The sequence below is a fragment of the Cyrtonyx montezumae genome, unplaced genomic scaffold (genome assembly GCF_038088225.1).
Source record: "Cyrtonyx montezumae isolate F1298 unplaced genomic scaffold, pur_monq_1.0 scaffold_8, whole genome shotgun sequence".
Taxonomy (NCBI): Eukaryota; Metazoa; Chordata; class Aves; order Galliformes; family Odontophoridae; genus Cyrtonyx; species Cyrtonyx montezumae.
This window is the reverse complement of record NW_027072089.1, coordinates 115,202,216-115,227,246: the sequence shown is the minus strand read 5'-3', so window position 1 is coordinate 115,227,246 and position 25,031 is coordinate 115,202,216. Positions and strand designations below refer to the sequence as shown.

The following is a 25,031-nucleotide window of genomic DNA, read 5'->3' as shown; positions in this document are numbered from 1 at the left end:
ATAAATACTGAAACTATTTTGGCCTTTTAATAATAAGATTCAGATATTTGTGAATTTTTTAATAATGAAGTGTTATTAATATCAGTGAGGGAACACATGGTAAGCATGTGCAATTGAAATTTCTATTTATTGTGTGTGGCAGACCTCTGAAAATAGTAGTCAGCTAATGTTGTCATAGCACATCTTTTAGAATGGTAGCACTAGAATTAGCAGTCCTTACTTGTTTTGCAGCTGTTGGGTGATGAGGACTGTAGTTTATTTGAGAGACACTGAGTGTGTGGCAATCTCTGACTTTGATTGACTAGAGAATTCAGATTTCCTTTAAGTAAGGTAAAAGATGATGACCAGAAGGTCAGCTTAAAACCTGTTTTCTTCTTTAGTGTTTTTCTTTTTTGTTCTTTTTCAGTTTTTTAATAATAAAAATAATCTTGATGTAGCACTTAATTTTACTTGAAGATAATTTTCTGTGATGCTGCTAGGGCAGCCCTGAGCATCAAAGGTTTATGTAAGTGAATGGAAAATGATTCAAGTTATTACTTATTTCCCCTTCATTTCCATCCTTATTTTATTTGTCGCTGACAGTTCCATTTGTATCACTGGTTTTTGTTGGGTCATAGTAGATAAAATTAGGGAAAATCAGTGTTTGGTTTGAAAGGAGAAAAGATGGTAGGATCTATGCTGAAAATACTGCTGACTTCATGTTTGGAAAAGTTCTTTGCTGCTTCTGAGAAATCCTTATGCTTTGGACTACTTGGAAGTAAAAACTTACATGAAAGTAATGCAAAAGCAATTAGATCTAATGAGTAATTTGTCAAGGTAATTGCCCATTTGTATGTAATTTCAACATAATGTCAAATCGCTCATAGAAGATTTAAGCAAAGGGTAGGACAGTTGAGAAAAAGAGAAGTCTGGTATTCAGTGCTGTCATTACAGATCTGTTACAATTTGGGCTGCTTTCAAAGGGATGGTAACTCTGCAAGGTGCATCACTTCTGAAATATTGTTCAGGCAAGGTAGTCACTTGTATACAGTTAACACAATTTAAATGTAACATTAACAAAACCAATAGAGCTCAAGATGACGAATATCACCAGTAACATTTAAAGTTCCCTCGAATACTTTTGTGTGTTGAGCAGCCTTAAATATAGGCACAGGATGATAAATTCCAAACTTTAAGCAAATAAAAGCTGTGTAACTATCACTGATTATCTCGCTATTAACAAATAAAAACATGTTTCCAAAAAGCAGAACTCCCCATGAAAACATCTCGCGTCAAACAGAGCAGCAGAACTGAAATACAACAGCAACATGGGAGAGTTACTCTTTAGTTAGAAAACTGTGTGATAAATGATCTAAAATCTCTCGTTACTTCTATGGATAAGTTAATTGGTTCTGGTCTTGTAATGACTAAATAGATTTCACATGAGTAGAGGGTTTAGACCTGTTTTTAGACTGCTGTGTATATGGTAGGGATGAGTATTCGGGAGCTCAGGAAAACAGCAAGTTTGCAAAAATTTACAATGCAATCCATGGCAGAAAGCTTTTTAAATTGTTGTTTGTAACATACAATGACATGCCTTTGTCATTATCATACTCCGTTAGCTAAGAGTTGGTTTATAGGATGAGTTCAGTGGTATTAGCAAGAGAGATTTTACGTGCTGAGCTGTATCATTTCTTGTGTGGTTTTGAGCACCTTGTTGTCTAGCAAGTTACTAAACCTTTTGTTATTTGTAATTTACAATAACCTGTTACAAACTTTGATGAAGAATTAAAGATGTCTGTGGAAAATTGTAACTGAAGTAAAAACATTACCGAAAGTGTACTGTCAAATAATTTGTACAGAAATATTAATAAGTTATTTGTAATTTGAAAGAAATAGAGGCATTTGAATGTAAGTGTAGGAAGGTTTTTACACACGCTAGATCTAAGGTTACAAATGTTCGTTACATGTTCAGACCGCCATGGTAGCTCTTACTGCTTTGTTTAACAACAAGTGTGTTGGGGAGAAAAGTGAAATGATCTGAGTTCTACTTTTTTTCCGCGAGGAACATGGAAAAAACATCTTGCAAGTTAAAGTTTAAAAGGTTGCTTGTAATGTTAGACAAATGTTTGCCTTCATCCTGGGAAGTAACTTTTGTTTGTTTTTGTTTGTTTGTTTGCCGCAGAGTAAAGCCATCTCCAGCTGAAGGAGTCAAATCCAATCCATCCAAGAGGCACAGGGACCGTTTAAATGCGGAGTTGGATCGCTTGGCAAGCCTTCTGCCTTTCCCTCAAGATGTTATCGCCAAATTGGATAAGTTGTCTGTGCTTAGGCTCAGCGTCAGTTACTTGCGAGCCAAAAGTTTTTTTGATGGTAAGAGCTGAGAATTTACTCGGTCAAGGACTGCCTGTAAAATGCTGTTTGTACTGCAGGTTGTTTTCAGCTATTTAAGTACATAAAATCATTAATTTTTTTCATTATTTCAGTGGATATATATGGATATAAAGGATAACTGTATAAAGTAGGCTTTCTAGTTTCTTGAAAACTTAATGTGAATGCTTACCTAAATCACCGACCTTTCAGAGTTTTTCATTTGGAAGCAGTATTGCCTTTAATGAGCCTTCCAGTCGCTTTTCTTAAACTTTCAAAGATAAGATTTATTTTTTCCCCTCTGAAAATAGCCTTTATAAAGCCATTATAGTTCAGTAAATGTCATACCAGCTCCAATCAGCTGTACGTTTTGCTTAATGATGCATCAAGAAGACTTTATATTTATATGCAATAATAACTAATGCCCCTTCCCATAGTTTATTCTGAGGGTGACTTCTAAAAAAAAGTGACAAAGTCTTTCCTGTGTTCAAGCCCTGATTAAAGCAGAGCACAAGGCATTAAAACGACAGCTAAGGTTCTCCAGTTGTGTGGGCAGTGTCTACTGACCACAGCCTTAGATAAGGGTAACACAACAGTGCTAAGAGCAGTAATCAGGCCAGAAGTACCACTTCAGAGGTAGCAGAGGAGTGCTTCCCCTCTCCTTCGTTATCTGAGTTGTTCTACTGGGTAAAATGGGGTGGTTGGCTACATTGGGTGCGTGCTGACTTCTTCGGAGGCAGGGTTACACAAGTCCTTTTCTTTGCTGTAGTAAAGCAGGGAGCTGGTATTTAAATAATATTGTCCTTTTTGTATTCTGAAGTTTTATAATATTGTACTAAAGATGGAGCTGCCCTGATAGCTGTAGATACTAAGGAACTTTTTGTTTGTTTGTTTTTGACGAAAATGACCTCTGTCCTTGGTTAAAGATTTGATGTTTCAGTGCTTTGATAGTGACTCGATACCATGGATAAAAGGACTGAAGAAAGCTAATTTGCCTACCATAGTTTCACTTTTTACTACAGGACTGCAGAACTCTTTTCCTAATTTATTCCCACTGGTGGTTCCACTTTGGTCACGTTTGCAAATTTATATCCATTGTTTTATTTCTTGAAGAATACATGCAGGTGTCTTGATTTATGGGCACATTCAGGGTGGTTCTTAGTATGGGATCTTCACAAGGCTTGAGTTTGTCAAATATTTTGTGGCAGCAAATATCTTTTTTTCCAGCAATATTTTTTTCAAATAAGTGTTCTGTTGTCATATCAGTTTCATCGAAGTCTTGGTGAGTTGTTATTTTGTGTTGACTGCAATAGAACAAATTATTCATTTTGTTTGTTTCCTTTGTGAATTGAAAAGGAAGCTCCAATCTTAATAACACATTTTAATTTTTTTAAAGAAAAGTTATGTATTCTGAAATGAATAGAAGATTGTAAGCTCTTTGCCATACTTGGGGTGGACTGATAATCTCCCTTTCTCAATAATACAACAGAAATCATAAAACCATGACACTCATGCAGTGGAAATGCTTGATTTTTGTTTGTTTTTTTGTATTCAGACAATTAACACTTGGAGGTCCTGGAATAAAGGCTCTAATACTATAATTTCTGTCTAGGAAAATAATAATTATTGTACTAGCTTTGTGCTGTAAAAAAGCATGCAAAAACCTGTAATCACACCATGTTAAACTTTATATCTGTTGCTTTTTTCTACTTTGAACATTGTCAGCTTTCATACTTCTAAAGCAACGATGAGTTAGATGTGTGTTAGCAGCAGAGAAATTGTATGTGCATCTCAAGTTGCAATTTTAACTACTTTGGATGCAAAGTTGAAGCAAACTAAAACTGTGCTGCAACTCTTAACGTACTGTTCAGATGGAGTCCACCTCATACATACATATGCAGCTGCTATGAATATACTGGACCACAGCTGTGCCATGCAGGTTATTTGTGTTGTAGTGAATCAAATAGCAGGATTTTAACTTATCTCATAGGAAGCATAGAGTATTTTTCAACCAAATGTGTATGTATATAAGGTTCATTGCAACACTAATATAAATGGGTAAGTCTGAAAAGGAAAAACAATTTTTATGTTGAAGCAAATTTATTTTATACTTTCAGATATAATAGCTTCTATGAAACTATCTTGTCCTTTTTTTTTTCTTGGAAAAAAGTTTCTTGCTACTTCTTTACAGATAAGATTACAAATGAAATAATTAATCAGTATCAATCTGTAAGTGTTTAAAGGCTACCATTGATTAAAGATAAACATCAGGAAGCAATCTGAAACAATGACTAATTCACTATTGCAAATAGGAGGAAAATCTTTTTTCCTATTTTAAAGTACTTAAGTAGCACAAAATCTATTTCAGTTGAAATTGACCCTCCAGAGGAGAAGTATTCTAAAGTATGTAATTAACAGCAACAATAAACAAACCCATCCACTTCCCTAGGATAACTGGTTTCATGATCTATCTGTACAGTGCTTCTCACGGAACTGATTTTTGAAGGAATATTTTGTGCTGTTAAAAATAAGTGAGGAGAACCCTATAGGATAACTGATAAATGCATGAGTGGGCATTGATTGTCACCTTGAGTGCCCAATATGAGCCAGCAGGTTATTAACATAGCATGCTGAAGTGAAGGGAAACTCTAAATGAATAACAGGATGCAAAGGGGGGGTGTGTGAATTCCTGCGGAAAGTAAAATATAAATGTGCAATCATATGATCTTGCTTGAAAGGAAACCCAAGTTTTTGCTGTAACAATAGATATTTTTTCAAAGAAAACTCTTGCATTTTTCCAAGTTTAAATAATCCAGAGTGGATGTCTGTTTTGTTAAGGTGGAAGTTTGGGAGGAGATGAAAAAAGGAACTGTTTTACGAAAGACATCTCAAGAAGTTGTGTCAATTTGAATAAATGTTCTTCACTTGGATGTCTACAAAATCCTTAGTTCTTACTTTAAGAGCTAAGTGTAAGAGACAAAAAGTCTTCTCTCCCCAAGACTTTAAGACAGCACAAAATTGTCTCCAGAGTTAAAGCCAGATGAGTTTTTCTGTGGTGTCAAGATTGAAGTGCAGTAAGCTTCAGTGCACTTAATGTATTCCAGATTCTAGGAGATTGATGTACTTTTTTTTTTTTCCTGTAATAACTGATAATATTCTGCTAAGCAGTTGCAGTTGGTTGTCGTAGTTTGTTGTTCAGTTACTCAGTGGCTGCTGCAAAGGCATCCTTCTTCATGCTGCCCATCAGTAACACCAGCTCACTGCTGCAGAAGCTGTGTAGTTGGGTCACTCTCAAGTTAGCACAGTGGTAGATGACTTTCCCTGCCCACATCAGCCACTCTGGCCGTATGCTAGAAGTTGAACACTGAGTTCTGTAGTCAAGAAAGAAGTTTTAGTAGGGGCTGAAAATAATCACAGGATGACTTGGATTGGAAAGTAATGTAGTCCCAAGCACCTTGCCATAGGCAGGGTTGCCAGCCACCAGATCAGACTGCCCAGGGCCCATCCAAACTGGCACCTCCAGGGAAGAGCATCCAAACTTCTCTGGGCAACCTGTGCCAGGGCCTCGCCACTCGCTGAGTAAAGAATTCTCTCCTAACATCTGACCTGACTCTTCTTTCTTCTGGTTTGAAATTGTTTCCCCTTGTCCTGTTGCTATCAGGCAGTATAAAAAGTCAGTCCTCTCCAGCTTACATGCTCCCTTCATGTACTGGAAGGCCACATTGAAATCTCCCTAGAGCCATCTCTCCTCTCCAGGGTGAACAAGCCCAGCTCCCTCAACCTTTCTTCATAAGAGAGGTGCTCCAGCCCTCTGATCACCTTTCTGGCCCTCCTCGGGACCCTTTCCAACAGCTCTGCATCATTCTTGGACTGCGATTCCCAGGCCTGTACGCAGTACTTCAGGTGGGAACTCACGATGGCAGAGGAGAAGGGAGCAATCACCTCCCTCTCCCTGCTGGCCACTATTCTTTTGATGCAGCCAGGGATACTGCTGGCATTCTAGGCTGCAAGAGCACACTATTGGCTCACGTCCAGCTTTTTTGTGTACAAGGACATCCAAATCCTTCTCCACAGGGCTGCTCTCAATCAGTCTGTCTCCCAGTCTGATCATATATGAAACAATTCTGAAGTCTGCTTCATCATAAAACTGAATGTCTCACGTGGCCAGTCAAAGCTAAGAAGTTATTTGGGACAGTGTTGCTTTTCAGCTGTGTGGTGCTACCTGGATGTAACAGATAGATTAGCAGTCCTGAAAGTCAAGCAGGTTAGCTTCAATCACTCCTGGAGTATTTATTTTGTGTGTAAGATACTTTCTGAAAGTGGCTTAAGGCAAGCTTGTTATTTTTAAGAGACTGGGATAAATCAGGCAGGTGTTTGCTGACTGTCAGTAAAGAATGACTTTGTGTTTGTCCTTGTATTACTTCGCTCTCTTTTGATGCTAAGTGCCAATACATTTGTGCATTCAGTAGTGAAAAATATATAGAAGTGGAATATGGGACAAGTGTAAATTCGCCATCTGGGGCACAACTTGACAATCATTTAGCCCGTGTTCTCTGTGCCTGCTAAAATGAAAAAAAAATCTTTAACCTTTAGCTTTGGTCCCTATAATGTTGTCAGTTTGTCATATAATACCTTACTGCAGCAAGAAAACACAACGAGTCTTCTCAGGCTTTGGGAGAGCTAGTTAAAGGGATAAGGGATAAATAAGAATAAAAGTGGAGTTAGTGTGCTCACTTTGTTTAATTTGCATTTTGGGGAATTTTTTTTTTTAAGGTATACTGAGAATCAATAGAGAAACTGAAGAGAAGAAGCTGTGCTGTGTATGTGAATCGATACATTAGAAACAAAATTTAACATGTTGCTTATTAATTATTCTTTCATCCATTTCAGTAAGAATTCCTGTGGTTTAAAGTATGCGGCTTTTTACTCTTGCTTATTGGACAGGATTCTGCTATTACAGAAGAAAGTTTCTGTTCAAAATTAGTTCAGGATTGGTTTCTTATGTTGTATGCAAGTGATTCTGGCAAACACAACAATAACAAAATGCTTAAGAACTTTTTCCAGTAAGCTTGCATTGCCTAATTTTGCTTTGTGATATGCCAAAGAATGTGTGTTAATTATAACATAGCTTAAATTTGCAATGCACCCATTGTCATCACATACATTATATCAAAGAATGTATTTTATTTTCCCTTTGATGTCTGCTGGACTATCATGCTGCATATTCGAGAGAACAGGCTACATGGAGGTCCTGCTTTGAAGAGTATGACTTAAGATGTACAGTTAAAATGTATGGATGATAACGGCAGATAAAATGGGAGACAGCTTATGTATTCTTTCTCAATGAGAATAGATGCAGTATATCTACAATCTCGTGGATAACTTTTTTTTATCAATTGTTAGATTATTTTTCTTTTTTGAAAGTGAAACCTCAAGTTACAAAAGAACTGATTAAAACTCAACCTCCCAATGCCAGGATAATGCATCAGGTTTAACGTGACTTGCTTTCAATTCAGGTGATTATATTTACTTGTTTGTGTAATGCCAGTTTCTTCATGTAGTTTTGAAAGGACAGCTTCCCTTCCATGTTTAGCATCTTATTTGGAAGTTGGAGGAACAAAGAAAAAGTTGGAAAATAATGTTTTTTGTTGGTTTTTTTTTTGTACAGTTCCCCTCCCCCTGTCCAAAATTATTACAGAATGTGTACCTTGGAACTGTGTGGGTACTTCAGCGTGAGAGTACCATACTATTCAAGTTATTTTCTCTTGTGAGTTGCTATACTTATCTTCTGTATTTCAGTTCCCTTCCCTGCCTCAGCCCAGAGTCGTACTAAGCACTGAAGCTCGTCTGCTTCAGGCTATTTTAGCTTGTATTTTACATAACAGAACATAAGTAGGGATTTAGGCTTTGAAGTCCTAAATTCTGATCCTCACAAACAATGATTAAAGCCATGTAGCTGTGACATCACTTTCAATCTCAGTATGTGTATGTTTTCATTGTTACATGCTCGTTCTTACCTTGATCAGAAATGTTTTAGGAGTGCTGAGTTGCTAGGCAGGGAACGCATCTGGGCAGCCCTGTTCTGTGATGCACTGGTACAACTGACATTCAGTACACCCCATAAAGTATATATATATAAAGGAAAACTTTTTGTATCAGACAGTAAGATCTTGCCTTGTGAGCATGTCTGTAGGATAAAAGGGAGAAATTAGTTGCTAACAGTGACAGTAAATGTATTCTTCAGTTGTGGTTTTTTTTATTTTCTGGAACTGTTGGTACTGAATTATTTGAGTGGTAACAGTTAATCATTGTTAAAGCCCTCATTGAAGGGAAGGATAATTAAAGGTTATCTCTTCATCTCTGTTCTATATATTTCTTAGTCAAAATTGTATGAGAAATCAGTGTAGGAGCCTCTTACGTTCCACAAAACTGTTGCAATGTTTCTTGAAAACCTAGTCCTAGTATGAATGGTATTTAGCTTGTTTCTGTAGTCCTTGTTAATAGGGAGATTAGTTTTAAGTATACTGCTGTATGCTTTGGTGTGAATGTTGCAGTGAATATTCTGCCTTGTTTGCGAGATTAGAGCCTAAAATATAAACTATCCAGTGTGAACCAGGTAAATGTGCTAGAGATTGACATTATTATGGTTAAAATTATATTCAAAACCAGAACCATCGAGGTTCCTGTATGTCCTCAGGAAATAGTGCAACTTTTTTGACACCGTATATTCCAAATCTTGTGATTTTTTTTTTTTTTTTTGCTAATGTTATAATTATTATACTCTAATATCAGAAGATAATGGGGTTTGGAGCTTTTTTAAACAAACTGTGGCAATGGAAGAACCCTTCTCCAAAGGCAGTTGATCAGGGGAGCATAATTGGAGATAGCATCATGCCTTTAACATCTGTGTTCCATGGGTTTCATTAGAATTTGTATGAGTACAATTTACTTGACTGTGACCTTTAAAAATACAAATGTATACATATACGTATGTCCTGGTAATTTAAACTTTAATATCGATACTCCTTAAAGTGTACCAGTTATCAATGAACTCTGAAACAGCTTTAATGGGATATGTGCCTTTATAACTCTTCCTCCTGCGTGTAATTGTTGATAGGAGAAATGCCCTAGCTTTTCCTGTTTGCATTTATATGTATTCTGATAAGGAAATAAGACTTGCTTGTATGAGTGAGCTCTGTACATGTTAACTGTTCTAGCTAGTTATGAGATTGTTTATATAGCTAAAAAGATTTTTAGCGTGTTTTTCTTCAGTAAACAAAGTTTGTGCTCCGTAAGTGCTTGGTAGAGAAATTAATGGTTAATGAATGATTGCTTTGTGAATTGTTTCAGAAATCTAACTGCGTAACTAGAGGTTGTTCCTAGTTACCTGAACTCAGTTGTTGTAATGGATTTATTTATAAATTCTTTTTAAGAGAGCATGAAATAAGCAAGCAAAATATCCAATTTCAAGTGCTTTTCAGAGTTTCAGATAATGTGTTGACATAAGTTTTCTGGGTAAAAGCTCAAGTACTTCCTATATCTCAGTGTGATGATGATTTGTTAAAGCTGTATGTTTTAACAAGGCATTATATTAATGATGAAATCAATTGTAGTTATTCTAGAAACTTAAATGAAGTAAACTGTGAGAATCTGAAGGTACTTCAATAAAATTTAGTTTTGCTGTTTGTTAGCTGTGACTATTAAAGAAGGGTACACGCTAATAGGAATTAGTCACCTTTGGTGATGTGTGCTGCTTTTAATTGAATAATGAGATGCTCTTTTTTTTTTTCCACTGGATAGCTGCCTCCTAAAATTCAACCCATGTGACATTTGAATTCTCTGTATTGCACACTTTATGCGTGGCAGCATATAATGTCTAATAAGCTGAGATGTACATACATGGGCCCTAAAGACAAATTGTAGTTGATTGCATAAAGTAGGAATCTACTGGAGCAAGTTCGTGGTCTGTCTGGTCAAATATTTTCACTCCAGCGTAAGACTCCATTGTTATGTGTTCAACATAAAATTCCTGTGGACCAGCATAAGGTACTAGCTTTTCTACTGAGATATTCAGTCTTAGTGTGTGCACTGTGATTCTTGATGTCTACATTTGAGTTGCAACTGAAGGATAATGTCTTTTATTGATTGTGAATAAGCACTGTAAATATTTGTTCATATTTGGAGGAATAGATAGTGGTATCTCCCTATCTTCTCATTGTGCCATCTGTTGTTTCCTGCACTTTTATCAGTAAGAAATGTATCCAGACCACTGAGACTGAAGGCTTTTTTAATGTTTTTTTTTTTTGACCTATTTAGTTGGGAAGCTTTGTAGACAGATGGAACCTGTGTGTGTGTGTGTATATAGTTATGTGTATATAGCTGTTAATGCTTAAAAAGGAGAACAATGCCACTATTAATTTCCAGTCAGTATTCTAATCAGGTGGCATAAATGTTAGTGTGCTATATTTAGTGATGTGAAAGGAAAAAAAATATTCCATAGTGCTACACACCACAGTTTGCAGGTCGATTGCAATGATTGTGCCCTTCTGTGGGAAGCCCTTGATCCCCGAAGTCTTCAGTGTTGTCTTTCATTGTTTGCTTATTACCAAACTGATAAGTTGTAGATTGGATAAATGGAATTTAAATGGATAGAAATCTTCCTGTACCACTGGGCTCTGATTGTTGTGTACAGCAGGATGAAGTCCATTTGTGGTACTCCTCCGGATTCAGTAATTCACTGTGGGATGGAATAGACCCTAAGCAAATCGTGTGAATTGGGGGCAGTGGTCCATGGGCTAGAAAGCAGAATTGCTCTTCGGAGCCTTCAGCAAATCAGAGAGACTGATTCAGAGAGATTCCTTCAGCTGACAGGAATCTGAGTTAGAGCAAAGGCATGTACAGCCCAGCATCTTGAGATTAACCTTATGCAACAGTATGGGTTTAAGATTGTCTACCTAGAAAGAAGCTTTGCAGAATACAATCTGTGAGTTCTGGTGGACAACTGTTTGAACAGGTGTCGGCAATGTCTTGTTAACTTTGCAGTGAAGAAGTCAAACTGTCCTGAGCTATGTTACCAAGTGCATGGCCAGCAGATCCAGCAAAGTGTTTTTGCCTTTTATTTGGAATTTTAGACAACATGTGATGTACTGGGTACAGTTTTGAACTTGAAGAACAAGGTGCATCTATGGGAGCAAGCCCAGTGGAATACAGTCTGCATAGTTAGGGTGCTGAAATACCTTGTCTATGAGGAGAGGCTGAGAGATCTGGGTTTGTTCAGTCTTTAGAGAAGAAAGCTAGTTGAAGATCTTATTGTCATCATAAGCAAACTACTTAATGGGTGTGTATAGAGGAAGCAGATTCTTATCAGAAATGTACAAAAGGTAATGGTTACAGGTTACAGCATGGGAAGTTCACATATGGGCTGTTGCAGCTAGGGGTATTAGGGAAATAGTGTTCAACATGAGTGTATTCAGACATTGGAATTAATTGCCCTTGGAGACACAAAACTTCCACCTTTAACAGGTCTGTTGACCTTGACAGTGAAATAAGCTGAATAAGTCACAAGCAGAAGATAGTTTTGAGCTGGAAGGGAAGTAAACCTCCAGAAGTTCACTTGATTTCCCTCCTATGCTTCAGATATTCCAGAAAGTCTTGTTTGATTTTGTTAGATTTTGATTAGGCATTGAAAGATGTCATCTCATTTGGTGGAATGTTTTTGCCTCTTTATAAGTAAAGAGGTATTTCTGTTAGTAATTGTAATAGTAATTGTTAGTGCCCATATAAAACAAGAATTGATCTTGAATAGTGTAAATGGTAAAGCAACCTTCCAAACTCAATTCCACCCCATTTTAATGAAGTCATAGAAAACTGAACATTGTATTTGCTAGTATTGAGCTTATTGGTTATGGTATATAATATGAAATGCAATCGACCATTTCTTTTTATTCAATTGAAAGCATACAGGAATTCCCCAGGCAAAATTCTATAAGATTTCCATTGAGCCATCATTTGGATGAAGACAAAATCAGTACTTAGTAAAAAAAAAATAAAATAAAAAAATCTGAGTTCAACATTGAGTGCCAGGTCCAAGTCTGAGTGAGATGAGTTCCTCACGTAAACTTAATGCAATAAAATAATGATGAACTGTAAAGGGCAGTTAAAAATTACTACAGATTCCTCCATCTTCTAATAAGAAAAGATTATTAGTGTACAAAGCTAAGAAAGCAGATACTTGAAAAAGACTTTCTTAGCTGAGTTCAGTTGTGTTTCAGAATTTGCAATTTAATAAAAATACTTAAATCTGTTCTGCTAATTGACATTTTCCACTTCCATCAAACACACTTTTCCATCAAAAGTATAACAAATGATTAGTTTTGAACAAAATATAATACCTGATTAGCTTTATGAGTATAAGCATTTCATTTTTCCAAAGTGTAGGGTGAAAAGATGAGAAATAAACTGTTTTAAGATTTAGTGGTACGAAAGTACAAAGATGTGATAGACAGGTACTTCTGTGCATCTTGGCTCATTTTCACATTGATCTCATTCCAGAAGGAAGTAAATCACCACTTTGTTTGTGATTCACATCTAATAGTTTAGCAAGCTTTGTTTTCTTTTTTCTTTTCCCTTTTTGTGCCTAAAGCAGTGTCATACGAATAAGTAAGTGACAATTTTCAGGTGTACATCTGCATTTGTTATGTGTGTTTTTGTTTCTGTACAACGAAGGCAGATGTACCCAGACGAGTAATTGAATGTGAAATACATAAGAAGAAATGTCTCTTGTCAGGATATGGTTTGGGTGATTCAGCAGGTGACTCTTTGTGATAGGAACAAGAGTTCATTGCCTCCAAGTGTTGAAACCACAAGCAGTGTATGGTTTGGTGTGTGGTTGTTAAACTTCAAAGCCCAAGTGAGAGTTGATGTATTTGAACAACTGCTTATTTCCTGCAGTTTACATTTCTGTTTTAAAGTAATTGATAAAAGCTAAAGAAAGAAATTCTGTACAGGTGTTTTTTGAATAGGAACTCTGAAGTAAACTTCTGACATCAGCTGACCTGTTGCAGTTGGCTACCCATAAAAGCGTTGCACACTATTTGCTGCTCTGCTTCTTTATAGGAATGTCATTTGTAGCCATTTTGAGAATTCTTTTTTTCTTAGAAATTTCATTTGCTCAGACTCTGTTTAATTTGAGGAAAATGACTGCTGATGCACTAGAGGCTTAGAAATTCCCAGGCAGGATTTATCAATGACCCCCTTAGACAAGGACCACAATAACTTATTTCTAATCCTTTACTGTAGCCTATCTGCCTTCTCACTGCTCCTCAAAAATGGCTGCTTGCCTTTCCATTCCCAATAAATTCTACTCCATCTCTCAGTTTGGGAGTCCAATGGAAGTGTTCTAAATGAGAAGCGTGGATGTGCATTAAGGGGATGAGACTGTGCTATGTAGTGTTGTGGCAGCTTCAGATTTTATTACTTCCTCAAGTCAGGATCTGTGGCTACTGATACCAACTCTGCAGATAAAATAACTTTCGAGTATCTCACATACCACAGTGTGGGAATACCTGCTTTAGGTAGTGCAAGTGTTTGTGTGAACAAAGACTAAGTGTTCCAAAAGCAATCACTGAATTCTCAGTTTTGGAGGTAGGTGTTTATTGACTTAGTATGATGTTTCTGGAGTGATTAATTAGCATGCTGTGAACTAAGTTCAGCATCACTCAGTTAGTCACTTAAGAAAAAAAATATACAACTTAGTTGTTGATTTAGTTGTTGATCCTTCTACTTAAGAAAACATAGCACTTTAAGTACCACTTTGTGGCAACTGAAGATATTGTCCACCTTTTGTAAGGGAGACTTGTGCATTAATGCTCAACATTCCACACTGAATAATGTTGTTACTCATTCTTTTAAAAATCAACATTAAAAAAAAAAGCATGAGGGTTTTTTTTTTGTAATGAACTTCAGCCATCTCATGTAGCAGAGCTTGAGATAATTGTATTCTGATCAAACTGTGAGCAATTTGCTTGCATACAGTAGCTTTTCACATCTTTGACGTGAAGGCGTTTTTAATTTTATTTGTTAAGTGAAGGGCTTTTAAAACTTATTTCTTTTGTGCTGAAACTTCAGCTGTGTTTTAAGAATGCAAAGCTACTGTTGAAACTTTTAAAAGAAACATTTACTGTATGTGGGTGTAATATTGTAGGGAGAATAATCCAATTACTCCACAAGTTACATTTTGGAAAGCATTTTGCATGTGGACACAGCAGGCATTTTTGCATAAGTCAGCGGGATTGATTAACACCATATGCTCTGTAATGTAAGAAAGACTGTCTCGATTCGCTGTCCTTTTGATATTTTAAATAGAGGAATAGAATATAATGTAAGGTGTTGAAAATAAAATTAGTTCTATAAATAGGGGAAAAAAGTCACTACTGTTGCTCATAACTTTCCAGTTCCTTTTAGTCTGACTTGCATACTTGTAAGATATTTTAAAGCCAGCATTTAAATACTGAACTTGCTTCAGATCTGAAGAGCAAATTAGGTATGTGCTTCACTCAAACCATATCAGAAGAAAGGTCACCAGACAGTTTCAGTTGATAAGGTGTTTCCGTTACTATTTCAACCTTTTGTACTAGTGATACAAAAAGATCTGTTTGTTGAGAATTGGAAAAATGAAAAGCTGTGGCTGACTACTCAAACTTCTGAGTACTGTGTTATGCAAGGTGGTTTCCTTCTCAGCCAACTTCTATTTCCCACAGTAGTGGGAGCATGAAGTTTCTAGAAGTACTGAGTATGTGAAGCAGCAAGTAGCAGTGCTGAGGAGTGCCTCACATCGTGAAATGTGTTGCTTCTCTAGAACAGGTGGGCTCAGATGAGTCTGCCATGTTTATATATAGAGAGTGGTATTAGAAATTTTGCTGCACCTTCAGTTTTGATAGAAAATTTTGTGCTTGTACTACAATTAGCCATAACCTTCTCATTTCTCTTGGTACCGATCATTTGCTCCTCTCTTCTGTCCCTAGTACCCAAATCCTATTTCAGATTTTTCTTTGTTCTGGCAGATGTTTGATGACTCAGTTTTAATTCAGAAAATTGGGCTCAGTGGCATAAGGTTTCATCGAATTCATTTGCAAAGCATTTTAATTTGTTATCATTGTTATTAGCTAGAATCTTGAGTTCTGAGAAGGACATAATTACTGACAAAGATATGAAAGGCCACTACATTTTAGAGATATGGTTCTTAATTTTAAGACACTGTGAAAACTATCTGAACTGCAAGAGTGGGAACAAATTATCCTATGTCTGCTGGTTGCATGTTTTTTGCCACTGTCTGTCTGAGGTCTGGTAACTGGCAGTTAGCAACCAGTCCGCTGAGAGAGGAGTGAGACCCTCCATCTCTTTTAGCCTCTTAATTTACCTTGCTTTCCCAGTGTAAGCTTATAAGTGTCCCAGGCAGCAATGTAGCCATGTTGACTTTTGCGTCTTCTCCCAATAAGCACACACATAAATTTTGATCTTTCAGAAATCACAATTTGTCTAGATGAGAGTCATCAGTGGAAATGAACGAGGAGGGAAATAAGGTGAAAGAGGGCAGATGCTAATGTTATACTAGTTGATATTTTCAATCTCAGTACAGTATTGGTATGGTTAGGTTGAATTGTTCTGTAATCGTTGCTACCTTAAACCCATCCCACAACAGGGCCTTTGCAGAGTCTTTCAAAATCATGTGCTACTGAAAACAGCATGAGGTCTTCTCTGTGTGAGATCATTTGGGGGGGAAAAAATCTGTCTTCCTTTAATTTGGTAATGGCCCCAACCCTACAATTGCTGTCTTTCATAAAGTGGATCACATTTATTTCATTATTCCATAAAACATGGGTACTCTGTGTAAATATTTCAATACTTGAGGTATACTCAATTATTCAGAATATACTCAAGTATTCAGAAGATTCCTTGGCTGCATTAGCCAACTCCATGCCCACAGCCTTATTAAACTTCAAATTAGAGCCATATTGGCCTAAACAGAAAGTGTAAGAGAATTTCAGAGGAATTGCCTTAATATATATGTATATATACATATATTTTTTTTTTCCCAAACTATGCTTTCTACCTGTGTGCTTCATGACCTGCTCAGCAGGCACCTGTGTAGGGCTTCATCTTTCCCTGGAGGGAATTCCAATCTGGACAGCGCTGTTTACTGACTTAATATGTCATGACCAGAAATTCTCCTTTCTGTTTCTTTCTATCAGAGAAAAGAAATCTATAGATGATATGAGGGCCTTTCTTAAGGTTCATCAAGAATTTGAACTCCAAGTTTGAGACTTAAAGTGGAGACTGTACTACAAGTTGCTTGTAGGTACACTATAGGCCTGTTGATATGCAGAAGATTCTCTGGAAAGCTAAGCAGTCAGGCTTATCACTTTTGATGTCATCACCATGAAATGATCCATGGGAATTACATCTCCCCTAATTAGAAACTTAATGCCTAGCAGAGGGTGTAGCTTCTTTGGCAGCATCTGTAAGATGTCTAGGGAATTGCTTGTTTCATATTTTAATAGTTTTGTGTTTTTTCTTTGCAATTTCATCATTGTAATCAGAAGTAACCAAAACACTAAAACATTAATGGCATTTCACTAAGTGCAACTTTTTTAGTAAAAAAAAATCAACCAAGAGAATTAAAGTCCCTTGAGATGGGATATTTACTATATTAAGATACACATTAAGGCTACAAACTCTTTGCCTCTTAAGACATGTATAGTAATCATAATGGATTTACTCTTAAACTAAATTTGCTTCTTTTCCAGTAATTAAAAAATGAATCTCAAAATCCGGTAAATTAGCAGCCATCACAGTAAGTTTGTGTAACGTTGCTGCCACATCATTTTTTCCATATATTTCTCTGAAATTGTTTGTCTCCTTTCTGAAAAAGGACATAATGAACCACGAACTTTGGATTTAAATTTAAAATTGGTTTTAAAAGTCATCCCACTTTGACACCCTGTAGAAGTATATTACCTATTTCAGATAAATGGAGTTAGAGGATACAGATAATAAATGACTTTATAAAAGGTTATTTTTATTGTTTTTATGCCTTGCAACAATTATAATTCTAATCAGATGCTCTACCCAAATTTGATTTTTAGTTTTATGTACAAGATGAGCTTTTACAATAGTTGAAACATTTTACTGTGCTGCTTGCAGGGTAAGTTGCTTGCAAGAAACAGGTTGAATGTCAAGTATTTTGTCATTTGAATTTGTTCTGCAAAATTGGCAGCTTTATATTTATACATGGATAGTTGGTGTATTACTGCTAAACGTTTGGAATGAAATAGTAGATTTTTTTGGCACTGGAATCTAAGAATGGAAGTCTGTTTGGCACATAAAAGCAAAACGTTTAGTTACTACAGTACTAACTAGACTAAACACCCACAGTTCCTCTTCTGATTATTATGAAACACGTATTGAACTCTATCTAGGTTTATTTGTAATTCATCCTTGAGGTAAGCCAAGTTAAACTGGCAAATTAAGTTAAATAGTGTTGTGTTTGAGAAGAAAGTATTTGCAGTTTTCACAACCTTTCATGCATGAAGAGCAGAAAAAGAAAATTGGTAATACAGACACTATTTTTAATAACTTTTTTGGTTGCTAAAGCTAGGAGTAGGATAAAAACGTTTGTAGCAATGTAATAATTTTTTTTTAAATCTGACCTAGAGAGCCAAGCTCTCCTGAAGAAGGAATTCCTGTCAGTTTAATGTCTTCCTTTTATGAGACTGAACAGTATTAATTCTATTTCAGATGTTCTGGATATGCTTTGTGTAAATAGACCATAAGTATCCCACAGGTTGTTTTTGCTTTGTATGGATCAGAACCTTTTTCTGCCTGCATACTAGCATAATAATCAGTACCAATATGCCTTTTTAATGTCCTTTTGTGCTTGTGCAACGTACCTGAGACAGCAGTTGGAAGTCATGATTTCATTTAACTGGCTAATTTAAGCATGTATACACTGCAGAACTGGAGACAGGTACTCATTTTCACTTTTCCTAAATTGGTAAATAATAATAATAAATCACTAACATTTTTTTACCACCTTGCCACATGTGTGGGGTTGTTTTTTTAATTGGATGTGTTTGTTTCATAAAGAGTAAAAAAATGAGCTATTTATGGAATGTTGAAATTTATGGAGAAAAGATGACAGTAGTCATCTTCATCTTTTTGATAGATGATGAGTTAGGGATTTTCAATATTTAGTCATCAGATTTGCAGATATCATTCAGTGTCTATGGTGGGAGCTTGCAAAATCAGTAGGCTGCAGTTGCTATTTCTACTAAACTTGATTCAAGCTTCTGGCTCGAATTAGCTGTTGAGCTTTGGAGAAATGGCTGAAGCTTGGGTGGCTTTGAATGTTGAGTTACAGCATTCTGCTGCTGACAATATTAAGGAAGTGCTATTGTTTTTTCTTTACATGAACACCATATGCTATCAACTACCATAGCTTAAGGGCAAATACATCTCTTGTTAAGCTCTCCAGGTTGTACAGCTAGAAATACTCACTTTCAGGTGGGAAAGAAAACTGAGGGTAGTGTTGGATGACTTTCTTATCTTCACAAGTCATCTCCTTCAGTCCTTTGAGACACTGAATTTATTTCTGTTATTTCTTGTGTTATCATACTATGAGGATGAGATTCCCTCAACTTTACATTGATTTGGAATGCAGATATATAAAACTGAACTACAATAACATTTAGTGTTCAATTAGGCTGTATTGCAGAGTCTTATTCTTGCTTTCTAATATTGTATTCTATGTTAGCTGTAGAAACTGGCAGTATGAAACATTCCATTCCTTTTAGATTATACTTTTTTTTCCAATTTTAGCAAATTTAATTTAATGCAAACAGAACAAATGAATTCAAGCATATGAAAATGATTTGTAGCAAATCTTAGAGTAAGCTGGGTAAAGGTAATGGAATACAAGATTTGTTTCCTTTAGCATTGTAAACCAACACTGTCCCTGACAGCAGGCTATAATACGTGGGTGCCATGTCACGTGTGTGAATGAAGAAAAAATATTGTATACTTTTATTTGTGTTATACTAAAGCTATTGGACGTAAATAGAATGTTGCTGCAGATTTGTAAAATGAAATCTGAAATTTATTTGCATGTTAATGCTACCAAAGTCCTTTAAGAACTTTTCATCTCAGAGAAGTACACATTCTTTTATTTCCTTTTATATATTTATGTAATGAATTGTCTTGTAAAGATAAAATCATTTCAGTTTTGATTGACAGTTTTTAGTTATTTATTTTACAGTAATGATGGTGTGAGAGATAGAAAGGGAGAGGCATACAGCTCTCAGTGAAAATTCTGACATTGCTGGTCCTTCTGTGGGCTGTCAGGGTGATAAAGCTGCATTTGTTGCGCCCAGAGTCAACTGGTACTAATTTCTTCAAAACACAGCAGCTGTATGGTTGGGGAAGAAAAAGAATATCAAAATATGGTGTAATTTATGAGAACTAATTAAAAATCTTGATGAGTTTGGAATCTTCCTGATCAAAGGCCAGGAATGCAGGAAGGAAGTGGTGCTGCTGTCATTAATGCTTGCTCTCTGAGCCCTTGAGAACTCAGAATCATCTTGTACCCTGTTGCCTGAGCATTTTCCTGATGACCACGTTAAGACTAATAATAGGATGTCACTCTGTTTGATCAAAGCTAATCCTTAAACCGGTAGATACAATTTAGGACGCAAACAAGTGTCTTAAATTATAGACTTAGGAGTAAAATGAAGTTTCTATTAGTTAATAAAACAAAGATGGTGTAAAAACTTCCAATGTTTATAAAAAAAATAAAATTCCCATTAATGACAACTGTCAAATGAGTATATTTAAAAATATTAGTAATTCAAAAGCCCTTGTAAAGCAGATGGAGCCAGGAATACAAAATTATAAACAGAATACTTCAAAGTATTTTTGCACAATTTTTGCACATTCTATTTTGATTTTCTAAAGCAAAATGCATACATTTCTAGAATTGCATTTTTTCCTGTCCACTATAGTGGACAGAAGTAGTTTGATATTAATCTTCTTACATGAGGAGCAATTACATTAAGGTAACTTGACACGTGTTTTGGGGAGGAACTGTTCAACTACTGGAAGTGCCTTTGCTTTTCTTCCTGGCTGAATCCCAAGTCTTTCAAGCATGTGGAACAATTTAGCAAAAAATATGTAATTATCTAACAGATCTGTCTTTGCCACCTTGAACATTACTTCTTGTGGCAGGATAAGTGAAACCTCATGTTTAGATTTTCTTTATTTGATCTTCTGCTGTATTGGCAGGAGATTACAAAAAAGGGGAAAAAAAGACACTGTTAAAATATGAGTTGATTTGAGCTTAATCTAATAAGAATTTGAGTATTCTTGGTGAGACGTGGCACAAACTTCTAATTGAAATTTTATACCAAAGAAACTAAAATACATTTATCTTAGTAAGGCCCTGAACAGTCTATGGAATTGTAAAAACAAATTTAATATCTTGCAGGTGTTCACAAACAAATGTATGCACATTGTAGCACTTAAAATAAAGCTGAAATGAATTTTTGACTCTTAACTTGTTTCTGTTTTTCTTTTCATTGTGGAAGCCCAATACAGTGAATGCTAATTCTCCATTACAGTCTGCGTTCTGTGGGTATCTGTCCTTACCAATGTGGCCCTATCTGTAAAGAACACATTTTACAGCACAAGAAATATGCTGTCAAAATTAATTCGGTATGCTCCTGGTTAAATGTCTTCCAATTTCTGTTAATTAATTTACTTAAACTTCTTTCAAATCTGAGTTTTCTGATTCAGCTTATTCATTTCTCATAAAACCAGCTATAACATAGCTGAATGGCTCTTTCAGCACGGTCTGGATCTGGGACTGATCTTGTCCTCTGTGATTAGTGCCCCAGCTGAGAACCTGACTTCTAATTTCAACTTTCAGATTTAGGAAACTTTTTTATTCTTTTGTGTGATACAAAATTTTCAACAGGAAGGATGATAGGTATTACCTCAACTTGAACTTACTTCCACGGAAGTGAAAGGAGTTGGGATTCATCTGTAGCAAAGTGGGAAGTGTGGAACTTCAGTATATTATGTGCAGATACTAAAATGGGATAGATAATGTTACACGCGCATGTGTGTATATGTGTGTTGCTCTGAAATTAATGCCTCCTATTTATTTCATGGGAAAATAAAACGGATATAAAGAGCATTGGATGGAGCAAATTCTCAGGTACAGAACAGTATTTTACCATTAGCTATGAATTTTCATCAGTGATTAACAAGAGCCTGCATGCTACTTGTATGAAAAAAACATACAAACAAAAAGAAGGCCCCAACCCACCGAAGCTGCACCAGTGGAGGTGACCCAGTTTCACAGCTGCTATGGTGACATCATTGATAGACTGTGTGGGTAACATTTTCTTATCTTATACTTTCCCAAACAGATGAAAGTCAGAAGGTACCATAGTCAGAGTATGTAATAGGTATGGTAGGATAGTTCTGCCAAAATTGGCAGTGTGCTCTGTGGTCTTCAAACTGGTATAAGGTGTGGTGTAATCATGTTGTAGGAGAAAGGCTGCCTTCTTCTCTAGCCTGGCTCTGGAAGTTTGAACCTCCAGCTCAGTCATCATCATAACGCAGCGGTCAGAGTTGATAGTTTGTCTGGGTTCCGGAAAAAACAGAAGGATCACCCCTTTCCCATCCCAAAAGACAGCACACATTACTTTGCCCACTGAGGCTGTGTCTCAAACTTCCTTTTTGACAGAGAATTCACACGTTGCCATTTCATGGACTGCTGTTCTGAGTCTGGCTCATAGCATTGATGCCGTCTCTCATCACTGGCAATTATGCAATCCAGGCGACTGTCACCTTCATCTTTGGTTCAATAGGTCCAGACAAACTTATATATGGTGTTCTTTATGTTCTTCCGTGAACATTTGTGGAACTATTTATGTTACATCATTGCCACCATCATTTCCAATGCACTGAAGTTAAGATTAAGCTTTGTACAAAATTCCTGGTTGTAGTCTGCTGATTTGTGCAGATGGGCTGCTTGAGATACTCTTGACTTCATGGTGTGACAGCTGTGTGTGGCCATCCAGAATGTAGCTCTACTTTCACATCAGTATTGCTATGGCAGAAACATACCACCCCATTGCCTTACTGTGCTGACATCTGCTGCTTGATCTCCATAAATATTCAGCAAGTGCCGATGAGTGTGAATGGATGCAATTTTTTCCTCGTGGAGAAATTAAATTTTATTCCTTTGCTTCATACAAACTTCCATGTCAGACATCATTTTGTCAGGCTGCCCCTCTGCATGGCAGTGAAATGTCATTGAATATAGGTGGGGAGGTTCAACATCTGTTGCCATACCACCACCATCTGCCTCTGATGTCATGAACCAACATAATAAAATTAGAAGCATTACCTTCAGAGCAGTCCCTGTGTAAGTATGTGTGAACATGTATAAATATATATATATTTCCTAAAACAAAACAATCCCTGCATGTTTACTCCAGTTTCTGAGTTGAATTTAAAATGATTGAGAATCTGGAAGATCTGAGAAAGGGCTGTCATTCAGCACAGAAAATCAAGTTAGGGCTTACAGATACAGTTAGAACAGGTGTAGAGAAGTCCTGGAGAGCATATATTTCATTGAGAACTCTGATTTTGTCATGTTTAGCATAGCAAAGTGGAGGTTAAGTGGCTATGATTGCTGTCTATGAACACACCAGGTAGGATAATGCTGAGAAGAGAGCAGAAATATTTAAGTTAATGAGAACAATTGTCATAGTAAGACATAGAAATATGTTGGACATGATAAAATTTGTGCTGGTGTTTTGAAGGTTTCTAAAAGCAAAATGAGTCTTACTGTAATCTCAGAAGAAAAGAGGAGGCACTAGCAGTTCTTAAAATCCTGCTTGATATCTGTTATAATTATGTGGTTACTAGAAGTTCCTTTGCAGTTTTAAATTTCTTCAGCAGTGACCGAAAATGTTGCTGTCTCCAGTAAGACATTCTGCCTTTCAGCTTAACTTTCTGAGGGTACTTCAGCTGCAATGAAGGCTGAAAATGTGTCCATTTCTTTTCAAGAGGAAATGGTAATTACTTGCAGCCTTTCAGATGTCTATCAGCTTTCTTAGAAATCTAAATATGGGGAGTTCCCAAACAAGAACAGAGCGTGTGAAATGAATAGACAGCGAAACTGTGTATTTGTTCATCTAACAAATGCTCATATATTCTGTAAATCTATGCAATAATGTTCCGTGGAAATGGGTGGAAATCCCTTTTCAGTTGAGATGTTGCATATTATGAGCTGAAACTTCAGTGTGCTGTGACAATATATGGGTACGTTCTCAGCTCCATTGCAAGGTTCAGTTCTAGAAAGGTCCATTGTGCTGGCAGATTCTCACAGTAAGTTATATTTCTAAATAGTTTTAAATAAATAAATAAAACCCTATGCAAGTCCATGCAGGTTGTATAGTTCTTACAGAGAATGAAACTTAGACAAGAAACTGAAATCTTGCGCTAGAAATCTGAGATGGGATCTCATCCTTTGTTCTTGTGTGGTTGGCCTTCAGGGCAACCTACTCAAGGCAGGAGCTTTCTTTGTTTATGTGAATCATTGGTGCAATTAAATGTGATGCTTAACGAATACTGTTCATGTATCTGCCTTGACTTCTAAGGCTATGTGTTAACAGCAATTCCCACCTTGATTCACCAGGCCGTTTTATTGATAATAATTTGATGTTTTGACAAAGATGACTGTTGTTTCAATTTGGAATGAAGATACTGAGATAATTTTTTGTTGTCCTTGTTATAGTGTTTGCTATGAAAGGATGTGGAATTAGCAGGGACAGAGCCTTAAATTGACTGATTGTTTAAATCATGAGTAAAGGTCTAGATTAAGTTTTAAATCTTAAAATCATGAAAGGTTTTTAAAATATTATTAAGGCAAAGAAGAGTTCTGTGTATCAGAACTTCTGAAGTGTCCAGTAAGTCACAGAGCAAACTGAACTTTCATGCTATCTATGCTATGGCTGTGTTCACATGCTTCATGTTCAATTTGTTAGTTGCATTTCTGGAAGGCCAGTGTGTAAGTTGTCTGGCAGTAAAGCACGTGTTAAAGCTCAAAGTGTAAATTTTAGTAAAAATCCCTCTGGTGTTAGAATATATAAAGGAGCTTTGCAAGGCAGTGATACTCTGTGCTTTTTTCTTTTATCAGACCACTTCTCTCTGGGAAAGGAGGTCTTTCCTGTGCTGCCTTGCGCAGGCCTCACATCCCTTTGGGGAAGAGCAGGTGACAGAAGGCAAAGGACCTGTTCGCCTCAGTTCCTCCTTATTGAATTCAGCTGCTCTTTTGCAGGTCTCTTATGCATAGGGATCCCCACCTGATCTCCTTCCCTCTTCCTTCTTTAGGATCATGATGAAAAGGACACAGTTTTCTGTTATGTCACAGTCTAACCCTTAACTGCAATCTATACAGCGCTCACTGTTGATAATTCTGCTTTCTGATACTTGATTAAAAAAACCCAGTTTTCTGTCCTGTGAAAACAGGCTTGTGAAAACAGAAATACCATTCCAACCACACTGTGTTATCTCATATAAATTTCATATGAGGCACTATAATCTCTCTCCAAGGT

At 36.4% G+C, this 25,031-nt stretch overlaps 1 protein-coding gene across 1 annotated transcript in view; it reads left to right on the top strand.

The window, feature by feature from the left end:
- The window catches only part of AHR (aryl hydrocarbon receptor), a 58,057-nt gene that overhangs the window by 4,607 nt on the left and 28,419 nt on the right, over window positions 1–25,031 (top strand). The window contains exon 2 of the mRNA XM_065751793.1: window positions 2,165–2,352. Within this exon, the coding sequence (XP_065607865.1) occupies window positions 2,165–2,352 (188 nt within the window). The remainder of the gene's footprint in view (window positions 1–2,164; window positions 2,353–25,031) is intronic.